The sequence below is a fragment of the Perognathus longimembris genome, chromosome 15, assembly GCF_023159225.1.
Source record: "Perognathus longimembris pacificus isolate PPM17 chromosome 15, ASM2315922v1, whole genome shotgun sequence".
NCBI classification, from domain to species: domain Eukaryota; kingdom Metazoa; phylum Chordata; class Mammalia; order Rodentia; family Heteromyidae; genus Perognathus; species Perognathus longimembris.
The window spans coordinates 38512843-38526417 of record NC_063175.1 but is presented as its reverse complement, the minus strand read 5'-3'; the positions used below and the strand labels follow the sequence as shown (position 1 = coordinate 38526417).

The 13575-nt window shown below is 40.3% G+C and overlaps 1 protein-coding gene across 1 annotated transcript in view; it reads left to right on the top strand.

Moving 5' to 3' along the window:
- The window catches only part of Epg5 (ectopic P-granules 5 autophagy tethering factor), a 104020-nt gene that overhangs the window by 84388 nt on the left and 6057 nt on the right, over positions 1-13575 (top strand). The window contains exons 33-40 of the mRNA XM_048363420.1: positions 765-966; positions 1383-1455; positions 3981-4087; positions 5156-5331; positions 8832-9017; positions 9512-9721; positions 10456-10600; positions 12972-13214. Of these exons, the coding sequence (XP_048219377.1) occupies positions 765-966; positions 1383-1455; positions 3981-4087; positions 5156-5331; positions 8832-9017; positions 9512-9721; positions 10456-10600; positions 12972-13214 (1342 nt within the window). The remainder of the gene's footprint in view (positions 1-764; positions 967-1382; positions 1456-3980; positions 4088-5155; positions 5332-8831; positions 9018-9511; positions 9722-10455; positions 10601-12971; positions 13215-13575) is intronic.

Genomic DNA, 13575 nt, shown 5'->3' with positions numbered 1-13575 from the left:
AGCGCCACTTCTGGCCATTTTCTATATATGTGGTGCTGGGGAATCGAACCCAGGGCTTCATGTATACGAGTCAGGCACTCTTGCCACTAGGCCATATTCCCAGCCCTATACATAATATTTTAAAGCAACTGAAACATATTTAAAAGTATCTAAAAGGGATGATTTGTATGCATTATTCCGTTTTTCTTTGTCAGCCCTCAGCCATCTTCATGCCCCTTTTGCCTGGGTCACTTTTTTCTCCCTCCCCTATCTGTCCATCTGTCCAGGATGTGGCCCTTGCTTTTCTTTTTTAAGCCTTCTCTCCACAGTTAGTCAAATCTGGTTTAATCCTGAGACTGCTGGATGGATTTACATGCGAAGTCTCTTAGAGTCCTCACTTTTACCCATTTTATCTGATATAGATTCTTATTATAGTTTATTTGAAGCAAGGTGTGCTTGTAATCCTAGCATTCAGGAAGCTGAGGCAAGAGGATTGAAAGTTTGAGGCTAGCAACTCTATCTCACAAGTAAGAATTTTATTTGAAATAAAGGTTGCATTCTTTTAGAAAGATGTGAAACTCACTGGTTTATTTTATATGTTTTTGTCCTTTCACAACTTTAGGAAAAACCAGAGATCTATTATACTTCTGTCTTGGTGTGAGAGAATACTTTTCTCAAGGGTTCAGGGTAGAGTGCTTGCCTGGCATGTGTGAGAGTCTGGATTTGATTCCTAGTACCACAAAAAGACATTCAGTAAGCAGGTTTTGATTGGTTATCCCTTTTAGGTAACAGAGACAATACAGTGGCTTTCAGATTTTTTCAATAAACTTCGGTTATCCAAGTTGGATTTCAGAAGCTTTGGTTTATTCTCAAAATGGAGTCCTTACATGGCTGATGTGAAGATGCTTTTGGGCTATCTAGTACAAAGGCTGATTGACTCAGAAGTGGCCTCATTGGCCCATGACCCACCTGCCAGCAGCCTAGCAGGTAAGTAGCGTCTGGTACAGTAGATATCAGGGCATTTATTTTACCCTTCCACTAGAAAAGACTAGAGCGGACACATGAGGAAATTCATATCCGATGCCAAGGGGAGCCTATGATCTCACACCTGTACTTGTTACTATAGCTCATTACTATCCTTCCTAGGTAGAGTGGAGTGCAAAGAGAGAATGCCTTCTTGACTATCCAGCGTTTATCTTAGAAAATATGTTATAAAATTACTCATTTTCATGTGTTTCAATGAAAATTATCCAACTGAAAGAAATTCATTGCAGAAAGTAGGAACACAACCCTACTTAGTTCCACTAAGCATGTTATTAGATATCACTTATTTGTATAAAATAATGAGAAGTCTGTTTTCCATAAGAACTCATTTCTTGCCTTAAAACCTTTCGCTGTTTCAGTGCTGAAATCTTTACATTCAGTAATCATCCAACTCTTTAAGCCATGGATCCTGGTTTTAGAGAGCAATGAAAGGTAAATATTTTTTCAGATATTTCTTTGAAATTTATTTGCTTAAAGTTTTAATGTTTGGCAGAGGTGAATTTACAGATTTAATTTTTATTTTGGGACTATATTTAAATTTAGAAAATACTTTTTTTCCCAAAATTTAAAGCATTTTCTATTTGTGGAATTTTTTTATTCATTTTTATATTCTGAGACAGAGTCTCACTGTTGTTGCCCAGCCTTGAATTTTGTAACTCTCCTGCCTTAGTCTCCCAGGTGCTGGGATTACAGATATATTGCACCATGCCTGGCTTACTTATGGAAATACTAGTCTGGACAATCAGAGAATATGGACACTCGTTTTCCATTTTCCCCAGTGAAGTTCCATGTATAGTGGGTACTTCATTTTAGAAAAGAATGCTGATCTCCTTAGGTTTCTCTTAGGATTTTTTGTTTTTGTTTTTGCCAGTCCTTGGGCTTGGACTCAGGGCCTGAGCACTGTCCCTGGCTTCTTTTTGCTCAAGGCTAGCATTCTACCTCTTGAGCCACAGCACCACTTTTTTTTTTTGCCAGTCCTGGGCCTTGGACTCAGGGCCTGAGCACTGTCCCTGGCTTCTCTTTGCTCAAGGCTAGCACTCTGCCACTTGAGTCACAGTGCCACTTCTGGCCATTTTCTGTATATGTGGTGCTGGGGAATCGAACCCAGGGCTTCAAGTATACGAGGCAAGCGCTCTTACCACTAGGCCATATCCCCAGCCACAGCACCACTTCTGGCTTTTTCTGTGCATGTGGTGCTGAGGAATTGAACCCAGGGCTTCATGCATGCGAGGCAAGCACTCTACCACTAGACCACATTCCCAGCCCCAGGTTTCTCTTAGGTTTTGATAATGTGATAGTACAAAATATGCCATTGGCATGCTCTGCTACCCTATAACAATATTTTGGGACTAATCTGGTCATCAAATTATTGGGTTGGAATTACCCTTTAACATGGAACTTGACAAATAAATGAAAGTGTTATTTCCTTATTTAAAGAACTCAGGGTTTAGAGCAATGCAAGTGGCACTGACTTGCCTAAAGGATATTTTTTTTCGCTAGGTAAACCTGTCTATTTTATAAATATTACTGTAGTGATAAATTATAGTATTTTATAAAGTCTAAGGAACACTAATTTGATGTCAGGTCTAAGAACACATATGAATGCTTTATGCAAGACTACTAGCTGGGGCTGGGAATATGGCCTAGTGGCAAGAGTGCTTGCCTCCAACACATGAAGCTCTCAGTTCTATTCCCCAGCACCACATATGTGGAAAACGGCCAGAAGGGGCGCTGTGGCTCAGGTGGCAGAGTGCTAGCCTTGAGCGGGAAGAAGCCAGGGATGGTGCTCAGGCCCTGAGTCCAAGGCCCAGGACTGGCCAAAAAAAAAAGAGAAGACTACTAGCTGGTGGGTCAGTGGCAAAGGTAGGACTAGAGCTAGGGGAGGTGGTCACTGGCTCTTGTTTCATGATTCTTTGCCTTAACTCAGATTGCTTTAAGAACCCCCTAGGAGACAATGTGAAAGGTTCTGGATCTTTGCTTTTCTAGGGGGCTCTCTTTGAATAAGTATATAAGTTTCAGGAAATAGTAAACCAGAGTGCAGCCTGCTTATTCCCATTAATAATTAATGGAACTTCTTTGATATTGAACTTTCTAGATTAGACTCAGAAATTAAAATAGCCTTATAAAGAATTTCTTTGGTTATTTCCTGTCTTAATTTTGGGGCTTGGGGTCATTTTTTTTCTACGTGGATTTTTATTTTATTTTTCCCACTTTGTGTAAAGACGACTGTTGAATCCATGTTTAGTTTTGTTTTAACTTAATTTTTTGTTGTTGTTATTACTTTAATTTAATTTAAATTTGTTGTTGGTGGTGGTGGCTGTAGAGCCTGAACTCAGAATCTGGGCACTCCAACTGTCCATGAGCTATTTTTTTCTCAAGACCAGTGCTCAACCACTTTGAGCCACAGTACCATTTCAGGTTTCTGTTGATTATTGGAGATAAAAGTCTCACAGACTTTTCTACCTGGGTTGGCTTCCAATTAGGATCTTCAGATCTCATCCTCCTGAGTGGCATAGCCACCACTTTTTGTTGTTACTGTAAAGGTGCTATACAAAGGGGTTATACTTAAATAAGTCAGGTAAAGAGTACATTTCATTTTGAACAGTGTTATCCTTTCCCTCTCTCTCTCTCTCTTTAGGTATTTTTTCTAAGGCATTGAAATATAACCAAGATGTTCAAGGGTATAAATTGGATATAAAAAATAATAAGGTTTGTGTAGATAGCACACTTCTGAATTTTAATTGCACTGGAATAAAGGGAAGGAAGGTTAGTAAGTAAAATTACATGGTGGATGTTACATGTTATGGAATTTACAACCTTTACTAAATGTGCATTAGTCTGTATAATTTCAGGGCTTTCTAGGGGTTGGGCCAGTCTTGGACTCTTGAAAAGATAGTCATTTAATACTGGGCACTTTATTTCTGAGCAGGCTAAGCATGTGTTTCTTAACTCTAAAGCAGCCAACAGCGACATTACCCCTGGCTGGAGAGTGATGCTGTGGTGGCCACCAGCATTGTGCAGCTCTTTACTGACTCTGTCTGTTCACTGCATGAGAATTTTAAAGGTAGGAAAATGTCATGTGATATCTAGTTGCCCCAAGTCAGTCGGTCTTTCGTTTTTCTATATTTTAAGTATCAACTAAGTCTTTGCCCAGGCTAGCCTGGAACTTAAGTTATCCCAACTTCTGCCTCTTGAATAGCTGGGATTATAGGTATGACCACAATACCTGGCTTAGAATCACTTGTCTTTTTTTTTTTTTATGTGAGGCTGCACTGAGTTTGTTACAGAAAAAAGTTGTAAGCATTCTCTCTTGAAGTATTGGTTATCCTTAGTTTTTTTTGAGGGACCTGTCTATTGTTTTCCATTAATGTACTAACTTACACCCCCACTGTTGTGTAAGAGTTCCCTTTTCTCTGCGTCCTCTCCAACACTTGTCTCCTCTCTTTTTAATAAAAGGTATGAAATGATGTTTTATGTGGTTTTGATTTGCATTTCTCTTAGAGTGATGCTGAGCATTTTCATGTGCCTGTTGGCAATTAGCATGTGTTTGAGAAATGTCTGGAACATTTCCTTTTTAGGAATACTGTGTTCCTTCAAGGTATGAATGAATGATGGAGACTTATTGAGGGAGACTGAATATAAGGGAGGACGACAGACTGTGGCAGTGTGTTTGTATTTCAGAAGCCATTTCCAGGTCTGGGAATATGGCCCAGTGACAAGAATGCTTACCTCGTATACATGAAGCCCTGGGTTCGATTCCCCAGCACCACATGTATAGAAAATGGCCAGAAGTGGCGCTGTGGCTCAAGTGGTAGAGTGCTAGCCTTGAGCAAAAAGAAGCCAGGAACAGTGCTCAGGCCCTGAGTCCAAGGCCCAGGACTGGCCAAAAAAAAAAAAAAAAAAAAAAAAGCCGTTTTCAGGCTCCATCTACTTACCTCAGCCCTGAATAAATAAAATATCAACCTTGATTATGCATCTGCCAGTGGTCCACTCCCTTGCGCATAATCTTTTGATATTGAGTAAATATTGAAAACTTACAATTTAGATTCTTAGTTGGAATTTGTGTTTTCTATTAGATTTGTTTTCAAGATAAACCACAGGTCTCCAGCTGTATTTTCTTCTTTACTTCTAGACAGGCTGCTGCCAGGTGAGGACGGAGCCCTCCGCTTACATTTGATGCATTATTGTGAAGCGTGCACAGCACCCAAAATGCCGGAGTTCATTCTGTATGCTTTCCATAGTGCATATAAGAAACTCCCCTGGAAGGACCTGCACCCGGATCAGATGCTCATGGAGGCCTTCTTTAAAGTGAGCCCTTCTCTTCCATGTCACAGCCTAGAGAGCTCTGTAGTTGGGATGCCACCTATTCACTGGTAGCCATGCATGGGCAGCAAGGGTCATGTGCCAGTATGCTGCGGTGGCACCCTCTGTGTCACCCACTGGGACTTGAGGAAAACATTTCATTGTCAGTGTTCCAGGATTACTGGAAGACTTCTATAGCCCAGAGGAAGATTTTGTTATTAGTATGTCAGTCATCTGCTAGACTTTACAATAATATAGTGTGAGTACCTAGCTTAACAACTGTCTTGTACAGCATTTTCTGGTGTTCCTCTCTACATAGGCATTTTTCTAGGATACTGTTGTTAGAATGATTTGTTCTATGAAAGCAAAATGTGAGTTAGCACTCAAGCAATTAGTCTCTTTGAGCAGTTATGTAAGTAAATGATCAGATGGCAGGAGACCAAATGCATTAGAACAACTGAAGATGCATCATAATTATGAGAGGCATGAAATGACCTGAAAACAGTGCCCGTACGTGTGTGTGAGCTGGGGGTAACACAGGAGCTACACAGAGTGGCCACTGCATTAACTTACATCCAGGCAGGGGCCATGGTTGTGCTCCTTTTCTGTCTTACAAAACCCTTCATAATCTTTGCTTAAGTTTTTATAATGGTTTCAATTCAGTTGCTCATTAGTCAGTTCATTCATGTTTACTCTTAATATCACATTTATTATTGAGACAACTTAAGTGCTTTCATGATGTAGATCTATAGTTATTTATGATGATTAGTAAAATGTACTAAGCCTTTCTGTGCTTTTAATGAAGCCCCACCCAAGGCTGCTCTTGGCAGCCTCTCCTCTGTAGCTGGGCTCCAAGGAAGCAGAGGGCAATGTTTTAGAGAAGTATCTGATTGATTTCAGAATGAGTCTGTAGTATATTAAAATCACTATTCTCTACATAGGAGAAAAGGTTGGTTTAAAAAGCTGTAAGACAAGCAAGCCACTGTTGATTCACATTCATTATCCTAGCTACTCATGTTGATTCACACTCATTATCCTAACTACTTAGGAGGCTGAGATCCAGAGGATCAGGGTGAGATCAGCCCATTCCATGAGATTCCCCCTCTAAAATTACCAGCAAAAACAGCTTGGCTCAAGTGGTAAAATGCCAGTCAAGCAAGCAAACCCAGAGCGTGAGTCTCTGAGTTCAAATCCTGCTATCAGTCAGCACAGAAACCAAAACTGTAAGGCAACATTTTAACTAAGTAAGAAGGCTATCTTCACTAAAACTAGTTAAATCGTTTCAGAATGGCTTGGCAAGGAATGATATGGACTATCTTTAAGGGTTTTATTTTAATGATAGGCAGCTGTAAGCTTATGTAAGCTTACGTAAGCTTACAGCTGCCTAGTAGCTGGGAATTTTTAATTTTTTTGTGTTTGTTGACATATGAATTTTTGTAAGGCTGAGGAAATAGATTATAAAAGATGAAGAATCATTTTCTAAGAGAGAAGTGAATTAGCAGTTAGCATAATATAATACAGTAATGGCAAGAACTAAATCATCACCAAATTCCATAAGCTGTAGGTTTCTTTCTTTTACTTGTTTATTTTTTTGCCAGGCCTGGGGCTTGAGCTCATGCCTGGGCACTGTCTTTCTGCTCATGGCTAGCACTCTACCACTTGACCACAGCTGCACTTCCAGCTTTCTGGTCATTAATTGGAGGTAAGAGTCTCATGGACTTTTCTGCCCATGCTGGCTTCAAATTCCTTACATCTCGGCCTTTTTTTTTTTTTTTTTTGCCAGTCATGGGTCTTGAACTCAGGGCCTGGGCATTGTCCCTGAGCTTCTTTATGCTCAAGGCTTGTACTCTACTACTTGAGCCACAGTGCCACTTCCGGCTTTTTCAGCTTGTGTGGTACTGAGGAATCGAACCTAGGGCTTCATGCATGCTAGGCAAGTACTCTACCACTAAGCCACATTCCCAGCCAGATCTCAGCCTCCTGAGTAACTATGATTATAGGTGTGAGCCATCAGTACCTGGCTACTAGTCATAGATTTCTAAGTAGAGTTTTGAATCTTCATTTTAAAAGGGAAAATGTACTCCTCAACTATTAAAAAAAACCAGATTAGACATGTATTATATAGTAATCAAGAATAATAAAGATTAATAATTTGGAAGCCAGGTGTTGGTGGCTTACACCTGTAATCCTAGCTGCTCAGGAAGCTAAGATCTGAAGATCACTGTTTGAAGCCAGCTGAGCAGAAAAGTCCTCATGAGACCCTTATTTCCAATTAACTACTCAAAAATAAATAAATAAAAAGGAAGTGGTACTATGGCTCAATTGATAGAGCATTAGCCTTGAGTACAAAGATGCTCAGGGAGAGTGCCCAGGACCTGAGTTCTCAAGCTCTACAGCCACCCCCACCCCCCCAAAAAAAAACCCACCAAGATAAATAATGTGGAGACATTTTTATAATAGAACACATAACATTTTTAAAATAGTCTATTATGTATACTAGTATAATGATTCTCAACATAGCTACAACCTGGGAATATGTAAGAAATTTTCCTTCTTGTTCATAAATGGAAGAGTTATTACTTTGGGGGTGCACCTAGCAATCTGTTTTAATGGTCCTCTGAGTGGTTCTGATGTACACTGAAATTTGGGTACTACTGAGTAATAGAGCTCAGTTTTTCTCACCACATTCCTGCAGCTCTTGTGACTCACTTTGGCAGGGAATCCTCATCTGGCTTGGGGTTAAGAAAGTTTGTTCCGCTCCTATTTAGTATTTTTGTAGAATTACTAGAGAATAGACAATGAAATATGAGCAGGCAAGCTTAAAAAGGCACACAAACACACAGAATGGAAGGAAAGTTACAACAAATGTTAAATGTAGGGCTGGGAATGTGGCTTAGTCGTAGAGTACTTGCCTAGCATGCATGAAGCCCTGAGTTCAATTCCTGAGTATCACATAAACAGAAAAAGCCAGAAGTGGTGCTGTGGCTCAATTGGTAGAGTGCTAGCCTTGAGCAAAAGAAGCTCAGGGACAGTGCCCAGGCCCTGAGTTCAAGCCCCAGCACTGGCAAAAAAAAAAAAAAAAAGGAAAGTAAATGTTAAATGTAAATCTCTGCAGGGCATTGGTAGCTCATGCCTCTAATCCTAGCTACTCAGGTAGCTGAGATTTGAGGACCATGGTTCAAATCCAGCCTGGGCAGGAAAGTTCATGAGACTCTTACCTCTAGTTAATCATCAGAAAACCGGAAATGGCACTGTAGCTCAAGGGGTAGAATACTAACCTTGAGCTGAAATTCTCAGGGACAACACCCAGGCTCAGAGTTCAAGCCCCACCAATGACCACAAAAAGAAAACAAAAACCAAAGTAAATCTCTGAGAGATGGAACTATGTATGTATACTTATGATCCGTGAGAAGGTATTTTTAAAATTTGTGAAATATTTATACACGCTTTTAAGATATATCAGGTAGAATAAAGCAAATTCTGGTTTTTCTTTCTTTTCCTTTTAGGTGGAAAGAGGAAGTCCCAAGAGTTGTTTCTTGTTTTTGGGGTCTGTACTCTGTGAAGTCAATTGGGTTAGTGTGCTGTCAGATGCCTGGAATCCTAGTCCACACCCCGAAACTCGGAGCATGATTGTCTGCCTCCTTTTCATGATGATTTTGCTGGCAAAGGAAGTTCAACTGGTAGACCAAACAGTAAGTTTAGGGAGCTTATGATTAGACCAACTCCTTAGTTCCTTCAGTCCTACTTAATTTTGGTTTCCGTTTGTTTTCCTCCATGCTTCTGTTGATGTGAATAGATGATTTGCATGTGAGATGTACCTTTAACTAGATGCTACTCTTCCTGGGTAGGTTTGTCTAGTGCTAGTTAGAAAACTTTGATTAATTTTTACTTTTCAGTTCCTACTTCAAGCTATTATGTTTCTTGAAGTCAGTGTTGCTAAGTACCACTGGAGCAGAGTACCTCTGAAAATTGGCCTCTGTATTCTTTTAGATCTTCAGGTTGGTGGAGAGTGCCATGATTTTGGTTCTAGCTTGCATTAGTGCTGACTTGAGTGGATACTCACTTGGCCTCTCAACTGTTTTGTGCTTACCACAGGCATAATAGTGGCTTTTCCACAGACTTGTTAGAGACATGTACTTCTGGGACCTGGGGGCTTTGGAACTAAAACTGTCTGTTCCATATTTAGGATTCACCTTTACTTAGTCTTCTTGGACAGACGAGCTCACTTACGTGGCATCTTGTGGACATTGTGTCATACCAGAGTGTGTTAAGTTATTTCAGCAGTCATTACCCACCATCCATCATCCTGGCAAAGGAATCTTCTGCAGAATTGATTGTGAAGCTTCTGAAAGTATCTGCAGGACTTGCTATTCCTACTGATGGCCAGAAACATCTTGTAAGTTGAGAGGGTGCTTTAAAAGGTAGGGATATTCTTCAGGACCATTACTAGCATACATGCTACTGAGGCCAATCTTGAAGCTGCTAATTGCTCAGCTGGGGGTGGAGTTGAGGGTGTCATCATGAATTCCAACTGACTTTTTAGATCTTTGGTTTGTCTTCTCTCTTTTGGTAAGTCTTCACTTCCTAGACATGTCACATGTCGACCAAAGATGAGAAAGATTGAGACCTGACAGTGGGCCACTGTTTTTGTAATCTGAATGTCTTTGGCAGCAAAGTGGCAGGCAGGTCGCATGTATCCTTGAGGTCTGACAGACTCAGGACCACTCTCACTGCCATGCCATCCTTGGTCAGGTCTCTTAGCTTTCTCTTCTAACTTGGTAATCCCTTGCCTCAAAGTATTATTTGAGGTTTGGATTAGATAATGAGCATTAAAGTTTTTGGAAAAGTTCCAGACAAGTAATCAGTCTTTATTTTATATTGTTATTGTTGTAATAAAGAAGAAAGAGTGTTCTGTGGAATTTGAGAGACTTTAGGTTGTAGTGCCAGTGTTACTACAGATTTGCATTTCCCTAGACCCAAGGCCCCTGGTTTACAGGGGATGACAACTTCATGTGATTTCTGGTTGGGTCCTTTCGATTCCCTACCCTGAGGTATCAGTGCTCCCAAGAAATACTCATTTACACTCTTTACTTGGCTTCATTTGAATAATTCTTTCTTCTGTTTGTCCAGGATGTGGTTCCAAAATGCCAAGCTTTCACTCACCAGATGGTTCAGTTCCTCAGTACCCTGGAACAAAATGGAAAAATCACCTTTGCAGTCCTAGAACAGGAAATGGCTAAGCTCCTAGATGATATTATTGCCTTTAACCCACCTGGTAAGTGATCAGTGGAAGTCACGAATGCATGTGGTCAGTGAATATCTTCTGTGTGTTTGATATTCATTGTGACGTGAGGAACGTGGACAAAACCATTCCAGTCTGACTCAGATAAACTGTGTTCTGGGAGCTGTTTGGATATCCGGACACTCAGCCCTGGAGATAGGAGTGTTAAGAACTTGAAGAAGGGTTAACTAAGGCAGATGCTAGTGTAAGGTAACCTGGATGACTGACCTTGATGAACAGAAGGTGAAATGTCTCAGGGACTTCCTGATGCAGCTGGCTGTAAAACACAATCCTCAGATCTCAGCCTCCTGAGTAGCTAGGATTACAGGTGTGAGCCATTGGCACTTGGCTAGAAGAGTGTTTTCATACAAAATTTAGACATTTTATATGGTGAACTTGGCTGGTAGCAATTTAGTGTACTAGATTTCCCATGTCTCTTGCTGAGAGCAATCATGAAAGCTAGATAAAATATTGAAAAAAAAAAAAAACCCAAAATTTGGGGAGAGGGGTAGTGGGAGAAAACAAGGAAGGGGGCTAACAATGTTCGACAAGAATTTTACTCGTTTCCTTATGTAACCCCTCTCTACATCACCTTCACAATATGTCAGTGGAATGGCAAAAAAAAAAAAGTAAAAGAAATGTGAAGCCAGAAATGAAGTGAAAGAGGGTCTCACTTGAACCTTTTTATAGTACTTGGCGATTTGATAGGCCCCAGGACCTGCCTGAGCCTAAATGAGACCCCAGGTGTAAGTCACACAGTGACATCTTTATTTTACAGATGAGCTAGAGAACAGCATGCTTTTATGCACAAAGATGGCTATTGTGCTTTAGTGTTGGAACAAATGTTGGCATAGCAGAGAGAGACCTGTTTTGAAAATCTTAAGTACAAGCCGATCCTTTATCTACGCGGTCCCCCTAAAAAAAGGAAGGGAAGGGAACAAAACTCAACAAACAGCACTGGAGGAAATGCTAGAGTTGATCATGTGTGATTAGGCCATGAAGGTTGGATGATAGCTGACCTGGGAAAGGGTACTTTAGAAAAGCTTTAAACCGAAGAGTAATGGAATTAGAACTGGTTTTCCGTGATGAACAGGAAAGAAAAGCTGGCATCTGTTATGTTAGTCTTTGGTTGGTAATAAGTAGACTCTAAGATAGAGTGTACTTAACGCTGTGTAAACAGTGACTTTCTTTTGGTAGAATGATGAGTAAAGATCTCCCAACTCTTTACCATTCTTCTGGACATACGTACTGACTCCTTATAATAAAAAAAAGCTTCAATTCTGTTTTGTTTAAAGAAAAAAGTATCCAACACAAAGAAAACTAGAAATATTGGCAAAAAATTATGCCTGTTTGTTCTCAGTAAAATCTTTTTTCTGGGACTAGAAGTGTGGCTCAAGTAGTACAGCAGCAGTGTAATAAGTGTAAGGTCCTGAATTCAAGGCCCAGTACCATAAAAAAGAAAAAAAAAAGGAAGGAAAATATATTTTCTGTGTTTGAATGTGGAAAAAGAATCAGGCGTGTACTCCAGTGATGTCTGTCATGTACAGTTTTTTCATAAAATGAATTTGCTCTTTTTCTTGTAATATATTCTTTTGCTTCCATTTTTTAAAAAAAGACCCTTTTTCTTATCAGTATACTCATTTTTCTTTAAAAAAAACACAAAGAAATAAGAGAGCTACTGCTGCTGTTAGGAACCTTTAAAAAGGTTTTTTCCTTACCTTTATTTTTAGTTTTAAGTAAATCATCCTAGAGTATTGACTGTGTTGGCAGTGGAGTTGTGGGGATCAGTACTGTTGCTAATTAGTTTACCAATTAACTATGATATTTGATATACTTGATATTCCATGAGCAGAGGCTAGAAAATAAGACAAATAGGCATGCTCTGATAAAGTATTCTCTCATACCAGTATTTATTCAGGTACTTCCCTGTCACCACTGGCCCCACAGATCTCACAGTAGTTCCCTACTTTTGCTCTTATGAAGTACATATGGGGCTGGGAATATGGCCTAGTAGTAGAGTGCTTGCCTAGCATACATGAAACCCTGGGTTCGATTCCTCAGCACCACATATATAGAAAAAGCCAGAAGTGGTGCTGTGGCTCAAGTGGTAAGAGTACTAGCCTTGAGCAAAAGAAGCCAGGGACAGTGCTCAGGCCCTGAGTCCAAGCCCCAGGACTGGCAAAAAAATAAAAATAAAGTACATATGTACCGTATAAAAATTAAGTCACCACCCAGAGCCTGCCTTTGTGTCCCTTACTATGAGCCACCAGAATAGTGAAATCTGCCGGGGGAGCAGCTGTCATTCCATGACCACATTCCTGTCCCCATGCCAACAACCTGAGTTGTGTGTCTGTGCTCCCTTCAGACATGGACAGCCAGACCCGCCACATGGCCCTCAGCAGCCTCTTCATGGAAGTCCTGATGATGATGAACAACTCAAGTATTCCAACGGCAGAGTTCCTTCGAGGCAGCGTCCGAACCTGGATTAACCAAAAAGTTCATGGGCTGGTGGTACTGCCTCTTTTGACAGCAGCCTGCCAGAGCCTGGCTTCAGTCCGCCACATGGCAGAGACTACAGAGGCCTGCATCGCTGCCTATTTCAAAGAAAGTAAGATAACTCCATCTTCTCATCACATTGGTCTTTTTCACAGGATGGATACCTTTTGAGATTTTTCCCATTAAGGGATTATACCATTGTAAATTCAGTTTTGTAAATGTATATTAATATATCTGTCTGTCTATCTGTCTACCTGTTTCAAGGCGAAAAGCTCTAATTGGTATTGTATTGGTTTTAAAGCCTTAGATGAACTCTGTTGTGATGGGCAAAGTCATTGCTTACAAAACAAATGCTGTAAAGCCGAATCTGCATAGTAATGACCCACTATGTTTATCTCCCACTTTTGAAGCCATTGTCTGTAAATGGAGTTTCCATAAAACCTTTTTATTATTTCTTATCTACTTTTTAAACT